At 57.0% G+C, this 22321-nt stretch overlaps 1 protein-coding gene across 7 annotated transcripts in view; it reads right to left on the bottom strand.

Annotated features, from left to right (window-relative positions):
* ODF2 (outer dense fiber of sperm tails 2) overlaps positions 1 to 21737 on the bottom strand; it is a 36643-nt gene extending 14906 nt beyond the window's left edge. Inside the window, exons 1-10 of one of the 7 annotated variants that reach the window (XM_056108769.1) lie at positions 21708 to 21737; positions 18167 to 18257; positions 17865 to 17936; positions 17212 to 17365; positions 16856 to 16981; positions 6780 to 6950; positions 5745 to 5905; positions 5154 to 5283; positions 4504 to 4635; positions 244 to 315 (exon numbers count right to left, since the gene is read on the bottom strand). In XM_056108769.1, coding sequence (XP_055964744.1) covers positions 244 to 315; positions 4504 to 4635; positions 5154 to 5283; positions 5745 to 5905; positions 6780 to 6950; positions 16856 to 16981; positions 17212 to 17319 — 900 coding nt within the window. In that variant the 5' untranslated portion in view covers positions 17320 to 17365; positions 17865 to 17936; positions 18167 to 18257; positions 21708 to 21737. Of the gene's footprint in view, positions 1 to 243; positions 316 to 4503; positions 4636 to 5153; positions 5284 to 5744; positions 5906 to 6779; positions 6951 to 16855; positions 16982 to 17211; positions 17366 to 17864; positions 17937 to 18166; positions 18258 to 20847; positions 21012 to 21707 lie in introns of those variants that run through there. The other 6 variants (XM_056108770.1, XM_056108766.1, XM_056108767.1 and 3 more) reach the window with 6 other exon arrangements.
* Positions 21738 to 22321: the final 584 nt, after the last annotated feature.

The following is a 22321-nucleotide window of genomic DNA, read 5'->3' as shown; positions in this document are numbered from 1 at the left end:
TGGCTCTCAGGAGAGCAACTAAGACCAGAGAAGCCAGTGGCACAGAGACTTCAGGCCAAGTCGACACCATGGAACTGATCCAGAGAAATGACAGCGTGTGAGCGTGTGTGTGGGGGGGGATGGGGGGAAGAGGTGCTGGCAGGGCATCAGTGTGTGTGTGTGTGTGTGCGTGTGTGCGTGCGTGTGTGTGTGCGCGCGTGTGCGTGCGCGCGGTGGGGGGTGCCGGTGGGGCGTCTCCGTTACCGCTTTCTCTGTGTCCGCTTCGGCCAGCCGTTTTAATAGCGCTCCTTGTTGCTCCATTAGTCTATCAGAGTCCTGGGGGAAGGAAAAGGGAAAAAGAGGGTCAGGAAGCAAGAAACCCAGCTAGCTCTTTCCCTTTCCCTCCACAGCATCCAACACAAAATGAATTACCCTAGAATATCCTCCAGGCTAGAAGCCTGCCTGCCGCTGCTGCTAGCCTGGGAGGATATTCCGCTCACCCGGCCTCTCTATCGTAACATCAGGTATTTGGGCCAGGAGAATTCAGGAGCAAGAGGGAGTTAATGGTCATTTTTGTTTTGTTTTGGGGCCACACCTAACAGGGCTCAGGGCTTACTCCTGGCTCTGTGCCTGGGCTCACTCCTGGATGTGCTTGTTGGGGACCTATGGAGTACAGGGGATCTAGCCAGGGTTAACCAAGTATCTTTATGCCTGAACTAACCTGTACTACACTAACGTCTTAACCCCTGTATTAGCACTCTGGCTCCAGCTAATAAGGTAAAAGGTAAAGGCCCTCCCGTTGATCGTCGATTTGCTCGAGCGGGCCCAGTAACGTCTCCATTGGAGACTTTGTTGTTACTGTGTTTGGCATATCGAATACTTTCGGTAGCTTGCCGGGCTCACCGAGAGGGGCGGAGGAATCGAACTCGGGTCGGCCATGTTGGCCGCTTGTAAGGCGAACGCCCTACCCGCTGTGCTATCGCTCCAGGCTAGTCCGAAAGTAGTGAGTGGTCGCAAGGTCAACCTAAAGTCAACCTGCAGCAAACTATAAACTAAACTCCAGCTAATAAATTTTACAAAAATTACATTTAAAATTTTTGCGCTACACTGGAACCTTTATTTATTTATTTATTTTATGCTTTTTGGGTCACACCCAGCGATGTTCAGGGGTTACTCCTGGCTTTGCACTCAGTAATTACTCCTGGCGATGCTCAGGGGGCCATATAGGGTGCTGGGAATCGAACCCGGGTCGGGCCGTGTGCAAGGCAAACACCCTACCCACTGTGCTATCACTCCAGCCCCTTTGTTTATTTTTAAATAGAAACCACATCCAGGAATACTTGGCCTGTTTGGTGCTTAGGTGAAACAATTGACTTTTGGGGCCCCGGAGTGATAGTACAGTAGGTAGGGAGCTTTCCTTGCATGTGGCCAACCCGATTTCCATCCCTGGCAACCCATATAGTACCCGAGCCCTGCCTGGAGTGCTCCCCGTGCCCCGGGGGGTGTGGCCTGCCTGGTGCTATTTGAATGACCCTTCTTGAGTCACTCGAGGGCTCACTGGCCCCGTCCTCCTTCCCTCCGAGTGTCCCCAGCAGGAAGCTCATCACTGCACCTTCTCCTGTGAACCCTGCAGGATCGTCACAAACCAAGAGGAAAAGACTTCCTGGTCCCAAAGCGCCTGGCAACCCCGGAACCACAGAGCCCTCGGGTCCCTCTAGCAACCGGAGGCGGCCAAGGTAAAGGGGTGGAAGCCGGAGTTAGGGGCAGAGCCTGGGGCCGCTGGCGGCCCTGGACCCAGCATGTGAGGCGCCGGGTGGGAGTACTCATGGGACCATCTGACTCGGCCTACCACCAAATTCCCACGCTCAGGGCTGGGTCCTGGGAGCACACGAGGCAGGCCAGTGAGACCGTTGCGATCGCGGCAGCAAAGGGCAGCGCCGTGCCCTGACGGCAACTGATTCTAGATCCCAGAGTGGATTCTAGAGCCAGATTCTAGAGCCAGACCCACCCCCGCCCCAACACCCCTGTCCTGAACACACCCGGACTGACCAGTGCCGTCTCGCCCGGGGGGGAGGCCCTGGGACACCAGGAGCGAAGGGACTTGGTCAGGCCGGGCAGAGGGGCTGGGGAGAGCACTCAGCTGTCCAGGCCGCGCCCTGGGCATGCGCGGACACCCCAACGGGATCCCGGGCACTGCCTGGCTTCAAGCACCATAGGGGGGAACCCCAGCCCCTCCAGTCTGAGCATTGACTGGTACAGCCCAAGGGCAAAGCACCCCCTGGCATGGCCCCCAAGCCTCCGCCGCGCTGTTTAGGAAACCCCCGCGCAGAGGCAACAGCACACGACAGGAAGGGGCTTCCTGAGGCCCACCCCGGCAGAGATTAGCACCTACCAGCACCAGCCACGAGCCCCCAATGACACAGCCCCACCCCAAGGTACTGTCCCATTCCAGAGACAGGTGACACACATCTGGTTGAGAGAGGACAGCACAGGAGGATGAAACAGGCAAAACTATCCCAAGAGACTCGCTCCTCTCCTAGCCGAAGGGAATGAAAAGTAGCAGGGAAATGGCCGAGCCCGCAGGGGTAGTATACACGGTGCTCCCACCCTGTCGCGTGGGGGGGATTCTCAAAAGGCTAAAAGCACAGGTGCACCGGGAGGGAGATAGAAAAGCTAGCATGCCTGACCCCAGAAGACTGCCCCCAGGTTTCTGCCCACAAAAGAACGGCAGAGGGGCTGGAGCAATAGAAGAGCGGGTAGGGTGTTTGACTTGCGCACGGCCGACCTGGGTTCGATTCCCGGCATCCCATGTGGTCCCCTGAGCACCACCAGGAGTAATTCCTGAGAGCATGAGCCAGGAGTAACCCCTGTGCATTGCTGGGTGTGACCCCCAAAACAGCCACACAAAATTAGTGAGAGAAAAAAGGCAAACTCGAAAGACTCCAAGAAGAAATGTCTTCTGTGCAAGTCTGCAAGGATGCTAACCTGGAGAGAAATGGGGGTGTGGGTGGAGGGTGGGGGGCATTGGAGAAGGGATGGGTGGTGCTGGAACACTGTAGCCTGACAATCATGACGATCTTTGTAACTCTGTAACTCACAGTGACACAACTGTGATTGATTGATTGATTAGCTTTCTGTCACATGGGGCAGATGCTCAGGCTCACCCCTGGCTCTGCACTCAGGAATCACACCTAGAGGTGCTCAGGGACCACAAGGGATGCCGGGAACCAAACCCGGCAGGTCAGCTGTGTGAAAGGCAAATGCTCTACCCACTGTACTACTGCTCTGACTCATTTTTATTTTTTAACATTTTAGTAAATAAAATACAGAAAACAAAGAAGTAACAATGCTTGATTTTGCTCGGAGCATGAAGAAAAGCAACTTTTAAAAAAAAAATGCAGAGAGCTCGATGGGCTAAGTGCATGCTTTGACCACTGGTGGCCGTGGGTTCAATCCCTGGTACCACGTGGTCCCCTGAAGCACCACCAGAGAGGATCCAAAAACAAAAAACCAACTCCAGAGAGGGGCTGGAGTGAGAGTACAGTGGGGAGGATGCTTGCCTTGACCCCGGGACCCTACATGGTCCCCTGAGCCTGAGCCTGCCAGATGTGATCTCTGAGCACAGAGCCAGGAGTCAGCCCTGAGCGCAGCCACGTATAGCCACTAAAAAAAAAGAAACAAAAAGGGTTATAGGAGACTGTCAGATCAGATGGGGTGAGAGCGATAATACAGCAAGTATGGCCCTCGCCTTGCACGTGCCGACCAGGGTTCGATCCCCGGTACGACACCAGGAGGAAGTCCTGAGCACCGCTGGGTGTGGTCCAAAAGTCAAACCAAAATACTTCCTTTCCTTGTGGGTTAAGTCCTACAGTTACGAGGGTCACTACTTGTGGCTTTAGTGTACCCAGTTTCTGGCCCATCACCATCTCCAAAGTGCCCAGAGACCCTCCTCGTGGCTCTCAGCCTGCCTCTTCCTTCTCCAAGCCCCCTCCCACACACAAATAACTTTTATGATTAGTCTCTTTAATCATTTGTACATAAAAATAAGAGCAGTAGAGGGGCTGGAGAGATAGCACAGCGGGTAGGGCGTTTTCCTTGCACACGCCCAACCCGGGTTCAATTCCCAGCATCCCATATGGTCCCCTGAGCACCGCTAGGGGTGATTCCTGAGTGCAGAGCCAGGAGGAACCCCTGTGCATGGCCGGGTGTGACTAAATAAATAAATAAATAAAATAACTTAAAAAAAAAAAAAGCAGTAGATAGACCGTGTTGGAAAAAGAAACGAGGCTAAACAGAAAAACCACAGCACCTGCTGGGTGCTGGCATCTGGTACCCTCTGGCTCAAGCCGAGCAGGAGCCTGGGCCCAGCTGCCCAACTGGGCGCTCGGCGAGCACCCAGCCTCTTCCGAAGTACAACTGCGAAGGGCTCGAAGCGCAGCCTGGATCTCATCCTCCCTTCCTCTATCCTGTTCAGCAAGCCCAGCCTCTGGGGACCCAGTGCCCTGGCCCTCCCAGGGGACTCACGTCTTTGCAGTGCTGTTCCCTCAGCAGGTCCCGCAGGGTGCGGTTGGTCTCCTCGAATGTGCTCAGCTTCTGAAGGAGAAGCTCCTTCTGCCTCGTCAGCGTGTTGATGTCCGTGCAGGTCATTTGTTTCTCCTGGGGGGACACAGCCGGAATCCTCACACAGAGCCTACAGGGAGGCGGGGGTGGGGGGATAGGGGGGGCACAAAGCCCTGGGAAGAAGGGGCAGGCCGTGTACAGGGCCCCAGTGAGCCATGGCAGGCTTCCTGGAGGAGGAGGACCTGGGAGGAGGGGGCGGGCGCCGGGCCTGTGGGAGCAGCAAGTGTGAGGAAGGAGGTAGAGCGGCCACAGGTGAGGGTGCCGCAAGCTTTCTGAGAAATGTGGGTCCCACCTGGCAACAGCGGTGGTTCATGGTTGCAGGGATCAGACGCATGGCCCAGGTCACTGAGATCCCAGGACACCCATGTTGGGGCCAGCAGTCACCCTCGAGGGTCAGGCCACGGAAGTGAGAGGTGGGGACGGGGGCCAGGACCTGAGCACACCCCTCCCCCCCCAGGTCTGGAGATGTCATAAAGTCAGCCTGGTGACTGCGTAGGGACCCCACCCCTCCCCCAGCCCCCCCTCCCCTGGCCGCCAGGCCCGGCCCCACTCACCGTCTTCAGCTTCCCGATGGTGTCCTTCAGAGCCAGGACTTGCTTGGCTGCGGCCGCACCGTCCATCTCTGCCTCCACCAGCTTGGACATGAGGCATTCTTTCTCCTGCTGGAGGTGTTTCTTCTGAAGCCTGTGGCCATAATGATGGGACATGGTGAGCCCTGGGCTCTGGGAGCAGGGCCCCGAGCTGGAGCACGGCCCAGAGCTCTGGTCGCGCCTCACAATGCCCTGCCCGACTCATCACCTGGTCCGGTCAAGGGGCAAGGGGGAGGGGCCGTCCCTGCAGGGTCACCCGCCAGCCTGCTCCCTCGAGCCCTGTCCAACCTCTGCCCCTCCACACCCCATCCTCAGGGCTACCTGGGGGGGGGGGGCTCCCATCCTCCTCCCCGAAACGTAAACATACACGTGTGGTCCCTGGCTGCAAACAGCCTGCCCTGGCGCCTGAGCGCCCCCCCGCCACCGCCCCATGCCAAACTCGGGAAAAACCATCCCTTCCCCGACACCCATCTCAGCCCTTCCTCTGACCTCAGGCTCTGCATGAGACACCCCGCCCCCACCGCCAAGGGGACACAGCAAGAAACGGCCGCTCACATGGTAAAGTCCTTCTCCTCCTTGATGCGCTCGATGTTGTGCCTGAGCACGGTGTTCTCGTGCTCCGTCTCGGCCAGCTCATGGGCGACCTCCTCCAGCTCCTCCTTCCGCTCTTCCAGGAACCGCTTGGCCATCTGGCGCTCACCCTTCTGCATCTTGACCTGTGGGGGGGCACGCAGGGGCGCTGGAGGGTGGCCAAGCGGCCGGGCCTCTGGGCCAGGCCACAGCGAGCCCCCAGCCCGCCGACCCCCACCCGGGGAGCACTTGCACGGGCGCTCAGGTCCTTTTGGACTTTACCAAGAGTCGGGGGAAACAGCAGCCTGTCTCATCTCTCCTCAGGCCTGAGGACACCGAGGACAGAGCCTGAGTCGCTTGCTGGCTGGGGACCGAGCCAGGATACAAACCGTGGTTCAGCTGGCACACCACAGGACAGGCGTCACAGGGCCCCTGCGCCGCAGAGAGAGGGGGGCCTGTTCCAGGCAGCCCGCCCCGGCCGCTCCGGAGGGGCCTGTGGGCCCAGTACAGGGAGGAGGAGTAAGGACGCAGCCCCTCAGAGCGCCAGACCCGGCCTGCAAGCCAGCCCTACCGACGGCCTGACCGTGGCCTTGGACGTCGGGGTCATTTCCGACCGACTCCGTGGCCGCAGCCCACCCAAAGACACCGGCCAACACCGGGCTGGGCTGGGATGGGCTCAGGCGGGGCGTGACAGCGCCTTCCCCCACTCTGAGGCATTGCTCCGGTTTCCAAACAAACGCAGATGAGATGGAAAGGAACCCCGGGCCCCCTCGCCCCAAAGGGGGCCAAGTGCCACCTCCGGTGTCAGGGACTGGTCAGAAAAAGTCAGGCCCAGCCCTTGCAGAGCACCAGCTGAGGGCCCCGAACCGGGCTAAAGTGTGCAGCCGGAATCCCAGGCAACCTGCTGAGAAGGGCAGGAGGCCTGCCGAGGCCTTCCAGAAGCATCCAGCAGGCCCCTGCCTGGTCGAGGCCAGACCCCGCGGGTACCAGCTGGCATGGTCCCCCCCTCACCTCCCTCACCTCAGACTTGAGACAACCAACCGCGTTCATAAGACTGTCAATCTTCTTATCATAGTGGTTCATTTTACAGTGACCAGAGTCGTCATCTTCGGTGGAAAGGTCACTGAGTCGCATCACGGAGACCAGTTTTTCTGAAGACGGTGGCGTGATCTCCAGGCAGTGAGGTGGATTCTGACGCACAGGAAAGAGACACACATCAGCTCATCAGGCAAAGCGCGGCCGCCTCCACCACCACACCTGGCTGAGCCCCAGGGTGCAAAGTTCTAACACCGCTGAGGGGGCCATGACGGGGGCCCCCTGCCCCCCCAGATGACCCCCCACACACACACAGGAAGAACATGCCACAGCATCTGGAAGGGGCACTGTCCACCCTGCTGGAAGGGAAGTAATGGCAACAGCAAGCTGGCCACCGTAGGAATGATCCCCGAATTTGGCTGAAGTCTGGGGTCCGGGGTGACGGATTGCTTCTGGACCGTGCTGCCAATGACCAAGAAGGCATTCAGCCCTCGCCATCACACAGATGTGAGGCCCAAGTTGGGAAATTTGAATCTTGACCAGATATCAGAGAAGAAATAAAAGTTTTATACACACAACTATTAATGGGGCCCACCTGAAACTCCCATGATGTTATAATAGTTACTTCAGCTACAAAAAAAATAAAATAAAAAAGAACCAGAAGGGGTCTATAGCCTGGTATCTAAGGCCCCAGGCACAACACGTGTGGCCCTCAAAAAGAGGAATTTTAACAGAATGTAGTTCAGCAGTAGAGCACTTGCAGGAAGCCTAAGCAGTCCTTAAAAAAACAAATAAATAAATAAAAATAATAATAGTAGTAGTAGTACAGTGGGTAAGGCACTTGTCTTGCACAAGGCTGACCCAGGTTCAATACCCAGCATCCCACCCAGTCCCAAGCCCACCGGAAGTGCTCCCTGAGAGGCTAGGAATAAGCCCTGATCACTGCCATGTGTGGCCCAGAAACATAAAAACGAAAAAAGACCTTTGGCCCAGAGTGAGAGTATAATGGGTAGGGCACTTGCCTTGCGCTCCGCTAACTAGCTTCCTGACACCCCAAATGGTCCCCCAGAAGTGATCCCTGAGTGTAGCCAGGAGTTAGCCCTGAGTACTCCTACCCCAAACTGGGAGAGCTATTTTTTGAGAAATATACACTGTTGGGTTAGTTATAATAGAAAATTACTTAGATTTAGTAGAAAATTAAAATTTTGCCATTTGGAAAAAAATATCTGAAATGCACATATAATTTAGTCACTGAATGGGATGGCTGAGTTTTTTAATTCATCAACTTAAAAATGTGTATTTAGAAGACACGCCAAAGAGGGGCTGGAGAGATAGTACAGCAGGTAGGGCGTTTGCCTTGCACGCAGCCAACCCGGGTTCGATTCCCAACATCCCATAGGGTCCCCTGAGCACCGCCAGGAGTAACTCCTGAGTGCAGAGCCAGGAGTAACCCCTGTGCATCGTCAGGTATGACCCAAAAAGCAAAAAAAAAAAAAAAAAAAGAAGACACGCCAAAGAGACCCCTCAAAGCACTACAGGTTCAATCCCCAGCACCCCAAGGTGCCCTGAGCACTCGGCCGCCCAAGCACCACTGGGTGTGTCTCCCTCAATTAAAATATAAACACTAAAATTAAATTCAGGTGCCCCAGGCTGGAGTGATAGTGCACTGGGGAGGGCAGTTTGCCTTGTACACAGCCCATGCAGGTTCGATCCCACCCATCCTATATGGTCCCCTTTGCACCGCCAGGAGTAATTCCTGAGTGCAGAGAGGAAGTAACCCCCTGGGTATCACTAGGGGTGACCCAAAAAGCAAAAAAACAAACAAACAAACATGTGCTACTGAGAAAAGAAAGATGATATACTTATAAACTTTTTAAAAGGTTATCTATATAGTTTTTTGGACTCCAGGTTTTGAAAGACTGAATTGGAACCGGAGTCTGTTTCTACGTTTACTCTGTTCCTCTGATAATGAGGTTACCAATCTCTGGGCCAATTTCTGGGAAGAGTGATGCTCTCGGGAAGAAAAGGGAGTGTTTGTGAAGGTTGAACAACACAGCTAACCGGTAGAACAAGGGTGAAATTTAAAAACCCTGGGGGCCAGTGAGGAAGAATAGCTGTCGAGGTGCTTGCTGGACCCGGCTCCGCACATGGCCGCCTGAGCAGAGGTCAGGAGTAGCCCTGAAGAACCACTGGGACAAAACCTCCAGCCAGGCAGGGGACGCAGCTAAGTGTTGCACGTGCCTTAGAGAAGACCTCGGTTCAATCCCCAGCACCACACAAGAAAATAAGTAAATGAAAGTACAAGACGGTGATGTGGGCAGAGCTTGGCGGCAGAGCTCTGCTGGGCCTTGCAAGCATGTGGAGGGCAGACCTGGGTTCGACCCCAGCGCCACAGAAATAAAACAAAACAAAAAATCCCCAAGTGTCCTTTCTTTCAGAATTTAAATTCTAGGAATTTATAAAGGGCACCCCAAGAAGACTCACTATGTAAGCCTAAGACAAGGAGAAAGCTAACTGTTGGACAAAATAATATTAGCAAACCCACAATGACCTTTACAGAGAGGTCATATTGAAAACACACACACAACAGAATACTGCCTTCGAAGTACGAAGCCGGGCGAGGGGAAGCAGGAGAGACAGTACAGTGGCCACACCCCACTCCGATCCCCTGCACCCCAGAAGGTCTCCCTGAGCTGGGCCAGAAGTGATGCCTGAGGGGCTGGAGTGATAGCACAGCGGTTAGGGCATTTGCCTTGCATGCGGCCTGACCCAGGTTCCAATTCTCAGCATCCCATATGGTCCCCCGAGCATGGCCAGGAATAATTCCTGAATGTGCATGAACCAGGAGTAACCCCTGTGTATCACTGGGTATGACCCCAAAAGCAAAAAAAAAAAAAAGTGATGCCTGAGCCAGAAGCAAGCCTTGAGCACTGCTGGGTGTAGCCCCACTCAGATCCACCTCCGCCCCACCCCCTGACTAACCCAGAACCTTCTCCCAGGAGGACGGAGAATGTGGGTACATGGGGGGCCCATGTTGTCCCTGGCAAAACCTCTCTGCGCACAACAACTACCTTTGTGTGTGTGTGGGGGGGGGGAGGGGTGAGGGCATAGCTGGCAATATCTGGCAATACTCAGGGGTTACTCCTAGCTCTGCACTGAGGAATTAAGTCCTGGCAATGCTCAGGGGACCATATGGGATGCCAGGAATTGTACCCCGGTTGGCCGAGTGCAAGGCAAACGCCCTCCCCGCTGTGCTATCGCTCCAGCCCTTTTACTCACTTTCTGAACACTTCATTTGTTGAAAGGATGCTGCCAAAAATTTCATGAACCAATAAAAAGTGCCTAGTGTTGAAAACAGCCTTGCAATCTTCATCAGTGTGGGAGGGTCTGGGAGGGGTGTGCAAAGGGAAAGATATTTGCTGCAAATAAAACTCATGGGTGTGTTTATCAAGACATCAAGGCAGCCTGGGGCCAGGCTCCAGAAAGCAATATTGGTACTCTTGCATCAGCAGCGGGCTCTGACGCTTACAATGTGATAGGAGCAGCTGCTGCAGGTCTGGTTTAAAAACCCCAGCTAAGGGCTGGAGCGATAGCACAGCAGGTAGGGCGTTTGCCTTGCACGCAGCCAACATGGCCGACCCAGGTTCGATTCCCAGCATCCCATATGGTCCCCCGAGCACCGCCAGGAGTAATTTCTGAGTGCATGAGCCAGGAGTAACCCCTGAGCATCGCCGGGTGTGACCCAAAAAGCAAAAAATTAAAAAATAAAAACCCCAGCTACAATTCCAGGTTTTTCCCTAAGTGTTCCAGCAGGAGACACCTGACTCTTCATTGATCGCCTTTTTTAGGATTGTTATACTGACTTTGGTTCTTTTGGGAAATTGGGAAGACAGACTGGGGGAAAAAAAAAAAGTTAAAAAATATTTTAAAGTGGGCCGGAGCTATAGTACAGCAGATAAGGCATTTGCCTTGCATGCGGCTGACCCAGGTTCGATCCCTGGCATCCCACATGGCCCCCGCGGTGGAGGGACTGCATTCAGAGTAATTCCTGAATGCAGAGCCAGGAGTAACCCCTTGAGCATCGCTGGGTATGATCCAAAAAAACAAACAAACAAACAAACAAAAGGACTAGGCCAGAGAGATAGTACTGTGGGGAAGGCACTTGCACACGGCCGACCCTGCACAGCTTACACCCCCAAATACATCAGAGGCCATTCCCGAGCCCCTTGAGCAACACTGGGGTGTGACTCCAAAACAAAAATAAGCACAAACAAAATCACCCGAAAAGTCCTAATGCAGGGGCAGCTAGAGCGATAGAACAGCAGGTAGGGCATTTGCCTTGCACGCAGCCAACCCAGGTTCGATTCCCAGCATCCTACATGGTCCCCTGAGCACAGCCAGGAGTAATTCCTGATTGCAGAGCCAGGAGTAATTCCTGTGCATCACCTCTAGCACCACAAAACTACAACTGTTAAAAAAAAAACAAAACGAAAATTTAGTATGCTCTACACTGAAAATCTAAGGATATTATAAATATTATACATGGGACCAGACACACAGGGTTAAGGAGCACGCCTTGCACTCAGGCGCCCCCTGAGTATCCGCAGGTGTAGCCCTGAAGGCCTGAGCAATTGTGGGGGGGGGCAGCCCAGGAATTCTAGCACCAGCGCCTCCTCCTCCAACTGAGCACGGAACCAGAGGTCCAGTTGGCCAAGAACTGCCAGGAAGGGCTCTGGGCACTCCTGAGCACTTCCTAGGGAGATGATCCCACCCATTGACCTATTGTACAGGCCAGGGCGCCCCACAGGGCCTGTGCTCATGCTTTCATTCCAGCAGGCTCAGGTTCAATCCTTAACTGGGTTTCCCCCAAGCTCTGCGAGCATAGTCCTTGACCCGGATCACTGGCTGTGGCCCAAAACTGAAAATGAGAAAAAAACAGAAATTACACAAAGGAAAGTAACGTTGATCCCACTGGCACAAAAGTACAAAGGATGAGGGCTGGAGCACTAGAAAAGCAGTTAGGACTGTTGCCTTGCACGCAGCCAACCCAGGCTCAATCCTGGGCACCCCATAGGATGCCCTAAGTGCCACCAGGAGTGACCCCTGAGCGCAGAGCCAGGAGTAAGCCCTGAGCACTGCCAGATGTGGCCCCAAAACAAAATAAAAAGGATAAGACTATCTGACGGGAAAAGCTAAGTAGGGTATGGCCCAAAAGGCGCTAGAGCAGACCAGGTGCAGCGCCTTGCATGTAGCCGACCCAGGTTCAATCCCCATATGGGCCCCTGAGCCCTGCCAGGAGTGATCCCTGAAAACAGAGCTAGGAGTAAGTCCTGAGCATTGTCAGGTGTGGTCAAAAACAAAAAAATTAAAAATAAAAGAAAGAAAAAAAAACTCAATAAGGTGTACACCTAAATAATTATACTCTTTCTGAGGATTCTCAGGACACTAGGAATATATATATTTTTAATCACTCATTTGAGGGTTGCATTTTCCAATGTTTCAATAAACATGACATCATGTTCGATAATAATAGACTTTGTTTCTAAAGCCTCAATAAACAATAACAATGCATTGCTGTTAGAGTAAGAGTCATTTGGGGGCTGGATAGTGCAGCAGTAAAAGGTTTGCCTTACAGGAGTCTGGAGCCATAGCACAGCGAGTAGGGTGTTTGCCTTGCATGCGGTCGACCCAAGTTCGATTCCCAGCATCCCATATGGTCCCCTGAGCACCGCCAGGAGTAATTCCTGAGTGAAGAGCCAAGAGTGACCCCTTGTGCGTTGCCAGGTGTGACCCAAAAAAAAGCAATAAATAAATAAATAAATAATAAAGGCTCGCCTTACAGGGACTTGGCCCAGGTGTGACCCTCAGCAACCCCGGGGTGCTCTGAGCCTAGTCAGGAGTAAGTCCTGCGCACCGTAGGTGCAGTCCAAAAGAACAAAACAAAGCAAAAGACATCTGTTAAATAAGGGTGGGGAAGTTATCAGTGGGACAGTACTCGGCTCACTTGCATGAGTCCTTGGCCTGATCCTGGGATAAACAAGCAGAATCCACAAATTAGCAAAATCTAAAAGATTATCGAAAGTATAAATATAATGCTGTCTCCAAAACCTCTGCATAAAAAGATAAAATCAAGCATGAATAGGGTTAGGGAGGGGGCGTGGGCAGAAGGCTTGTGGAAGACCTCAGCTCGATCTGATCTCTGGCACTGCAAAAAAAAAAAGAAAGAAAAAGTTAAAATAAAAATCCAGGGCCAGGGACTGGAGAGCGATCCCGGGGCGGTAAGATGCCTCGTGGGTGACTGCAGCAGCCAGGATGCTGGCTCAAGCCCCAGCACGACCTAGCAGCCCGAGCAGTGCCAGGGCTCGGGAGCACCTCCGGGGGTGGCAGAGAGTAAAAACACAGGGCAGGAGAGAAGAACTCCAAGGGCTGGAGCCTCATGCACAGACCGGGTGCCACGCTCAATTCCCAGCACCCTCGGAACGCAGCCAAGTATGGCCGCAGTAGGCCCCGATGACGACACTGCTGTGCAAAAAAGAAAAAACACCAATTTAAGAAGTAGTTAAGGGGCTGGAGTGAGAGCACAGCGGGTAGGGCGTTTGCCTTGCACGCAGTCAACCCGGGTTCGGTTCCCAGCATCCCATATGGTCCCCTGAGCACCGCCAGGGGTAATTCCTGAGTGCAGAGCCAGAGTAACCCCTGTGCATCGCCAAGTGTGACCCAAAAAGGAAAAAAAAAAAGTTAAGCCGCAGAGATAGTTCAAGAGTAGCATACTTGCCTTGTATGCCACTGACCCCAGATCGATCCCTGGGGCTGCAGCGGATGCACCTCAGGGTATGGCCCCCACCCCCACCAAAAAAAAAAAAAAAAGGAAAAGAAGATGGAGAAGTGGACCATCAGCACATCAGCAGTTGCAGGAGACACCTGGGGCAGGCACTTTGGAGACGGCTGTGCAGTTTTCTCTGAGAACTCAAGTGTCAGGACACAGGTAACTGTGGTTTCGAAAATGGATCACAGCAGTGGAGTTCATGCCCAACTCAATCAGCCTAATCAATGGCTGAATAATTAGCAATACTCCTACATTTAAAAAAAAAGGATCACAGCAGAGCCAAGCGAGAGCACAGAGGGTAGGGCGCTTGCCTTGCACGAAGCCGACCCGGGTTCTGCCCCCGGCTCCCCATCTGGTTCCAGGAATCCTGTCAAAACTGATGCCTGAGTGCAGAGCCAGGAGGAAGCCCTGAGCAGTGCCAGCAGACTCAAGAAGCAAAAACCAAAACCAAGATTCACCGCGCAATACTGTTCTGACGTGGGAACTTTCTTGCACTGCCACGGAAGGGGGTTTTTAAAAACTGGGAGTGACCAAATTCAAGTTGTAGGATTTGTCATGAGTCGGCATCTCTAGTCTTTCCACTTTCTGTTAAAAAGAAAAAAAGCCAACTTCCAATAGCAGCTACCTTCTTTCTCCCAAAGACAATGTCATGTACCTGAAGAAGCCAAAAGACCAAGACAGAGCTCCAAGGGCCGGGCATGCGCACTGCGTGGGGAGGCCCCGGCTCCATCCCCCGCACCGCTGACTTGGCCCCTTCCCCAAAATGAAACCGGAACAACCGCGAGAATTCACACACACACACACACACACACACACACACACACACACGGAAGTTTCTGGGGTCCAACTCTGCCAAGGTCCTTGTCCCCAAGTCCATAAGAGAGAGGGTCAGGCCAGGGCGCTGAGGAACACAGAGGGGGCTCAGCAGCAGAACAGGACTGCCCACTGCCACTGCAGGACGGCCAGTGTGGGAGTGGCAAGTGACCTCGCGTAGGACTGCAAGAGGGTCCCAACCTTCTGCAGGCACCCAGACTCCTGAGTGCCACACAACTGAAGGTCAGCTTCCACCTGACCATCCAGACACGGCCTCTATGAAGACTTTTCTGTTTTAAAAAAAACTGGGGGCTGGAGAAACAGAACAGGCATAAGTCATTTGCCTTGCATGCAGCCAAGCACAGTCCATTCCCCAGAACTGCAGATGGTTCCCCAAGCACCACTAGGAGTTACCCCCGAGTTCAGAACTGAGAAGGGGCCCTGAGCACCTCTGGGTGTGGATCCAAAAAACAAAAGAATTTCTTTTTTTCTTTTTTTTGCTTTTTGGGTCACACCCAGTGATGCACAGGGGTTATTCTTGGCTCATGCACTCAGGAATTACTCCTGGCGGTGCTCGGGGGACCATATCGGATGCTGGGAATCGAACCTGGGTCAGCTATGTGCAAGGCAAACACCCTGCCCTCTGTGCTATTGCTCCAGCCCCAAGAATTTTTTTTTTAATTAAAAGGTCATCACTGAGCCATGGTCCAGAGGATACAGCTCTTGCCTTGTGTGCCATCAACCCAGGTTTGACTCCAGCACCACAAAGGGTGTTCCAAGCTCACCAGGAGTGATCCCTGAGTGCAAAGCCAGGAGTATGCCCTGAGCACTGCTGGGTGTGGCCCCAAATCAACCAACAAAACACACACCCCACTAAAGGCGTCGGGAACAGGAAAACATCCCCAGCCAGCTTCGTTCGTGGAACATTCCCCTAGGCCACCCACAAAAGGGACCAGGCAAGGCCCCCACACCCGAGATGTCGCCCTGCCCACCACCACTTCTGCGTGTCCTCCCAGAGGATGTCAAACGTTGGCACATGTGTGTACCACGCAGGCAAATGCACCCTTTCTACCCAGCACGAACCAAACTCTAGGCTCCATGCGGCCCCTCGTGGCTTCGCAGCTGTCTCCAGCTGTGTATTCCACTGCACACCTTTGTCCAAGTTCACCAATGCCCTCAGGGGACACTCTTAGGGAGCAGCCCCCCTTTTTCTCCACCACAAACATCACCACCCCTCTTCCCAGACTTGAGAAGGGTCAAGTCCCAAGAGGAAAACTAGATGGCCGTTGATGGGTACAAAAAAATTAAAAATCGCCTCCAGCACCAGGATTCGGTTCCCAATCCTCTCCATGGGCTGCCCACAGCCAGCGTGGTAATGACTCCACTTTTTCCTCAATCAACAAAAATGACGGTTTGGAGGAAAAAAAAAATTGGCATCCAAGCACAAGCCCCACACAAAGAAAGCCCGGGGTTCTGGCCCTGACACCACAAAGACATTTATTGCATATTTAATATAGAGAACAAAATTGCATCTACATTTCCCAGATTAGTGACTGAAACATGGTCGAGAATGGGAGGCTGACACTGATCCCAATCTCTGGGACAGACATGACGCGCACGCCCAGCGCCCAACATATACACAGGCTGGAACAGAGATTTCTAATTTATTCCCTTTATTGCCCAAAGATGAGTGGAAGTACCAGGGTATCGAGAGAGGCAGTCAGACCAGAAATTCCAGACCCATAACTTTTTTTTTTTATTTTTACTTTTAAAAGTCATCAGCCATCATCCCCCAAAGACCAGACCTTTCCAAATTGGGCAAAAACAGCCTATCTGGGCCTTCGCTGGCCCCAAGAATGAGAACGTGGTCGAACACGCAGCCAGGAAGGACCCAGCCCTAAGATTCCTCGAGGCACCTGGCTCCCAGGGTTGGTCTCAGCAGGTCAGGGGGGCCTGCCCGGGCCCCCCAAATCAGCCCCAAGTCTCCGTCAAGGCTGCTGTACTGCACAGACCACCAAAACTGCCAAGGGGCCGAGCTGGAGTGAGGTACTGTGACCCCAGCAGCTCCTCCCCGGGGCTGGGGGCGCCCCATCCCTGCGGCCCCCGCCTCTCTGGGTCTGTGAATCCGCTTAACAGATGTTCTCGCAGTCCTGGGAAAAGACCTCGGCTCCTCACATGCCCCAGACACCCAGCGTGGGGCGTCGAGCAGGGTCCCCCTGGAGCCCTGCGCCCCACCTGCTCCTGCCTGAGCCTCCAAGCACAGCACCTCGGCCCCGGAAGCTCCACACGCTCACCCGGTCGCACCAGGCCCTCCGGGGCACCTCCTCGCGACCGGCCGACCCCGGCACACACCGTGTGCAGGCAGTGGCCTCAGCCCCTGCGCACTGCAGCGAGAAGAAAGCCCTGACAAGGCAGCGCCTACCTCCCACTTGCATCCCACATGCCGAGCGGATGACTTTCCAGGGGGCATCCAAGGTACCTTGGTTTTCACCCGGACACTCCGCCGCACATTCACGGTGTCCCCTTTCATTCCACGCTTATGAGATTTCTGTGGAGAGGGACAAACCCACGGTCACGGCCCGGCCCGCCGCGACCGTGGCGTTCTCACTCGGCGACAGCCACCTCCATCCAACTCTTGCCTCTTGCGCTTCGGATCGCGGCTGCCGGTGGGGCCGACACGCCTGCCTACCTTCCGCGGGCAGCGCCTCCGAAAGCCTGCGTCTCGAGAAACGCGGGGGGAGCCGGGCGGGGAGGCGCCCCCACTGCCAATGCTCCTACCTGGCTGCCGGCCGCTGCTGGTTTCGGGAGTTTTTTTATGTGGACGTGGACAGGGGTGTTCTCATCCACGTGAACATGTAAGGGGGGAGTTGAGGAGCGGTCCTTCATGGTTCGCTTCTTGCAGGCGGGGAAGGGCAACACAAAAAGGACTGATCTGTGGATGAGCAAACTGGGCATGAAAAACAGCGCTCATGGCCTCGGGGGGGACCACCGAGAGCCTGGCCACCAAGCCACCAGGAACGGCTACCGACTACTGGGCATGCAGGCATGAGCAAAGCGAGCGGACCCGACAGCAGGCTCCCGCGGAGATTTCCGGCTGGAGGCGGCCCCGCGAGCCAAGGGGCGCGCAAGGGAAGGTCTCCGCTGGACCTGGGGGGGTCTCCAACAAGACCCAAGCCCAGGAGCCCCGGGGGTCCTCGGAGCCTGCTGGAACGCAGGCCGTCCTCACCCGCCGTAATCCCAACGGGGGCCGTGCGGATAGCGCGGGCAGACACACAAAATGAAACGATGCGTTGGTTTGGGGGGCGGAGGGGTGGGAGGGTTACAAAATAAAGCAGACGGCAGGCGACAAGAAGGCAGCCGGAGAGGGTATGACGATGAGACGGTGGCACAGACCCTCAAGCGTGAGCAACCGCAGACCCCCAACTACGTACCCCTCCCCTCTGCTTCCTTTTCTTCCTTTTCTGTTTTTGGGAAAGTCTGCTGTCAAGATTTGGAGAATATGCCTGGAAGGATTAGATCAAGACAAACCTCCTCACACCTGGCGCCCTGACCGCAGGCACCCCCAAACCCCCGGGAGGCTGCAGAGGCAAGCATGAAGGCGCCAAGCAGAGCGGGGAACCAGGGTGCCAACAGCACCTGAAGAGGGGTGTGGAAGCAGCAGCTACTTTTTTTTTTTTTTGTGGTGGGGACGCAGACACAAAAGAAGAGGGCTGTGGGGATGCGAGTCACCTACCGTTACGGTCACACTGGGCGGGCCACAAGGTGTCCTTAAGACCTTTTTCTGCGTGAGACTTGTTACTCCGTTCTTCCCGCAAGCTGGAAACCTGTATCCGGGCACAAGAACCAGGTTACGGGTGAGAAGGTCGGGGCCCCGCTGCCCTCCGGCGCTGGCAACCACGCTCCCTGCAGGGCCTACCAAGCCAGCCCACGGTTAGGAGGCAGGCTGGGTGGCGCTTCTCCTCTTAGCTCAAGCCCCACACGCACATGATGTGTCCACTGAGGGGGCAGGAGGAAGGGGCTGGGCCTCCCCAGCGCTGGCCTTTCATGCGGCCATCGCATCACATATATTGTGACCTTGTGCTGAGGACCAGCTACCCCTGACGCCCCTCTAGAGGGGCTCCCGCCCCCATCCCAAGTGGGAGCTCAGGTCAAGGGGACGAAGGGCCCTGGACCCTCCGGGAACAGAGGCAGCCAGAGAGAGAAACCTGTGAGGACATCCAATGGCCGAGCACCAGGATCCTGGGTGAAATCCCCAAGCCTCAAACTCATAACCAAGAGGATGAAGTGTTCCCAGCCCCCTGGGTAGGCAGTGGGGTGCACCGCCTGGCTCCCCTCCCCTCCCAGCTCTGCCCCACCTCCAGATGTGCAGATACAGCAAGTTTCCCTTCCCTGACCAGACAGCGGCCGCGTCCAGACTTTTGCAAAACTCCTAGGCACCCATCCCTGCTCCCAGATCTCTCTCCCCACGCCACCTGTGAGAATCTAATGCAAGCTACAGAGCCTTGAGCACTGGGCCATGCATTTTGCTGCGTAAGTACCAGACCTTCATTTTCTTTTTTTAAGAAAAAGAATAAAAACGTATGGTCCATTACTGATCAAGCAAGGCACATCAAGTCTCAGTACACAGGAGCACAAGCTCAGTTCGCGTCAAGCCAGCAGGCTGGGGGAAGCTCCTATAAGCCACCTGGGACCCAGCTCCACCCTGCAGCTGGAGGTTGCGATTTACGTGCACGGGGCCTGGTCACGCACATTACCGGAAGGAACACGTCTCACTAGACAACAAAGGTGGCCCTAAGGGGCTGGCTACCAGGAGCTGGGGCGCCGAGGGAGGGGTTCTCAGGGAGGGCAAGTTGGGATTGCCGATCTGCTATCCTCCTTCCTCCATTAAAAAAATAAAAGGAAAAAACATTATCTGGACCAGAGCGAGAGCACAGTGGGGAGGGCATTGGCCCCCGGTGTCCCATCTGGCCCCCTGAGCACTGCCAGGAGTGATCCCTGAGTGCAGAGCCAGGAGTAACCCCTGAGCATCATCGGGTGCGACCCAAAAAACAAGGGAAAACAAAAAAACAAAAACACCATTTTCCGGCTATTCCAGGAGGCAGAGCCGAGCCCAGCAGCAGGGGAGTGGGCCCTGACCCCTTTCTCCCTGCCCGGCGGATGCGGGCACCCCACCCCCATGGCAGTACCTGGGGGAGCCGCCTGAGGATGAGGCAGACATGGCTAGGCATCAAAGCCACAAAGGTGGGCAATGGGGTCAGCAGACTGCTCAGGGGGGACCCAGAGGGGTTGGCCAGTGAGAATCTCAGGGGCCCGGCATCAAAGGTCCTGAGGGGAGGAGGGTGGAAGCTTTGGGGGTGGAGGTTGGGAGGCGGCTCCTCTACCGTCCGAGTCGCACAGCAACTGTCCTGTCGGAGCAGGGGAGGAGGGAGACGGGAGGGCGAGGCTGGGAGAGGCTGAGCGGCCGCGGGCAGGGGTGGGGGGGGCTGGTGGGCCGGGGAGCCCACTTGGGAGACTCCCCCCAGGCCCAGCGAGGGCCAGGGGCGCGGAAGCTCCAGGGATCGGACCCCCCCACCCACGCCCCGACCGGGAAGGCGGTGGCCCCCACGGGGCGGGGGAAAACCTGGAGGAGCCCGGCGGGGTGCGTGGGGGGCGGCAGAGAACCGCTCGGCCCCGAGTGGGCCCTGGGGCCCCCGAGGCAGCGCGGGCAGAGGGTGGGGGGGGGGGGAAGAAGCGATCCCGGGCGGGGCCGGGCAACTGTCTCCTAGGAGAAGGGGCGTTCCCGGCGGAACCGGCGGCCCGAGGGGGGACCAATGGCTTTGGAGGGAGGCAGGCGCGGGGGCGAGCGGGGTACCCCCGAGTGGCGGCCAGGCACTCTCCGGCCGGCCGCCAGCCAGCAGCGGGCGGCGGCGAGGGCGTGGGTCCGAGCGAGCGAGCGGGCGGGCGGGCGGGCGGGGTGGGGTGGGGCCCCCAGGACCGGTGAGCCCCTCCGGCGGGGCGGGCGATGCCCGGGGTGGTGGGGGGGCGCGGCGCTGCCCTCGAGGAGCCGGACACTAACCGCCGTCCGCGGGGAGGGAGGGAGGGCGGACCCTCCCCCGGGGGGGAGGGGGCCCGGCGGGGCGCGGGGGTCCGCCGGAACGGCCAACCCACCCGTGGGCAGCAGGGCCCCAGGTTCGGCCCATCGAGAGAAGGGCGCAGCCCCGCCGGAGGGCAGCCGAGGAGGAGGCGGGAGCCGCGGCCGCTGGCCCAGGTGAGAAGGGAGGCGGCGGCCGGCCCGTTAGCGGGAGGCGGAGGAGGCGGAGAAGGAGGAGAGCCCCGCGCCGAGGGGAGGGGCCCGGGCGCCAGGTTCGACGGGAGCGGGGGTCCCCCGGGCCCGCCGCCCTCGCCGCCCCCGCCCCTCGCCCCGCCGCCCCTCACCAGGAGCGGCACGGCTGCGCCCAGAAGCGCCTCCTTATGTAGTCGTTGAAGTCGGAGGCCAGGGACGTGCCATGGAGACGCCGCGGCGGATGCGGTCCGGCTCCGGCGGCGGCTCCTCCCCGCTTCCGCCTCTTTTTCCGACACCCGGTCGGCAGCTCGCCCATTGGTCAGTTCAAATTCCCCCCGGAAGCCGTCGGCCTCGCCATTTAGTCCCACCCCCCGCGCGTCACAGAGACGCCCCGCCCACCCGGGGACCACGTGGCCCGTCGCCACGGAGACGCGCGACGCCACCGGCGGGGGCCCGGCCCGGGCTTGCCCGGCGGTTTCGGGGGAGGGCCGGCGTCCCTCTCCTGCCGTTTTTTGTCGCCCGCTCCCCCCCCACCGCCACCCCTGGCCCCTAGCTTTTCGGCGTTAGTTTGGCCTGTTGGTGGAGGCTTTGGAGGGGCCACGCTCGGCGATGCTCAGGGGGGTCGACCCCTGGCTCTGCGCTCAGAGAGTCCCACCTGGGGGTGCTCAGGGGACCCAACGGGATGGCCGGCGAGCGGACCGGGGTCGGCCGCGCGCGAGGCCAACGCCCTAGTTACAAACAACGCTGTCCGATCGCTCCCGCCCCTTGTTTTTTTTGAACTGCCGCGATCCCCCCCACCCTCGACCCCCATCGCTCCCAGAAGTCCGGGAATGCTCAGCCCGCTGCTCCGGGGTGGGGGTGGGGGTCTCCGTAGCAAACGGGGCCCCGGGAGGGTTCACGGAACCAGCTAGGGGCGGGAGCGGCGCGTGCGGGGGGTGGGGGGGGGGGAGACCCAGCCCCTGCCCCGGGCCCAGCGGCCCGGCCCGCTGCCGCCGGCCCTGCGCGTACACACCGACCCCGGTGAGCCTTCCCTCGGGCCGCCATCTTCGCCGCGATCGGTCGCTGCCCTCCCGGCAGCCAATCCAGGGTCCTCTGGGCTCGCGGGGCCGCCCTGGATTCTGGGAACCCCCCGTGCTCCTCGCCCGCTGCCGCCTTTCTTTGACGTCCTCAACGCCAGTGACCTGCCCCGCGGCCCTCCTTTATCTTTCACCATTTCCTACCCCCCCACCCAGCCACCTTGTCACTGGACTCTGACTTTTCGGATGGCCAGTTGAATTAGCTCCGTGTCCCCCTCCCCCGCTTCTCTGCCCGCCCCCCAACGAGACCCATCACCCTTCTGCGATTGTCCCCACTTGTCCCAGTCCCTCCCCCTACTCCATGACGTCTCCCAACCTTTGCTTCTTCCCCTTCTGACACTCCCAGTTCTCTATGTCTGGGGGGGGGGTGCAAGGGATCCAGGACCCCCAGCCCTTTGCGCCTTTCTCCACGTCGCCCCAGTTCTTGCTCATAGAGAAAAAGAGCCTCAGCCCTCCCCCAGTCTCTTTCTGGACCCCGTCCCCCTTCAGAGGAAGTGGTACCTCCTTGGAGCCCAGGATCCACTTCTGGCTTTGGGGCCCCAGTTCTGTG

This window comes from Sorex fumeus, unplaced genomic scaffold (genome assembly GCF_029834395.1).
Source record: "Sorex fumeus unplaced genomic scaffold, SorFum_2.1 ptg000233l, whole genome shotgun sequence".
Taxonomy (NCBI): Eukaryota; Metazoa; Chordata; class Mammalia; order Eulipotyphla; family Soricidae; genus Sorex; species Sorex fumeus.
Note: the sequence above shows the minus strand (reverse complement) of the source record. Positions and strands in the feature narration are given on the sequence as shown.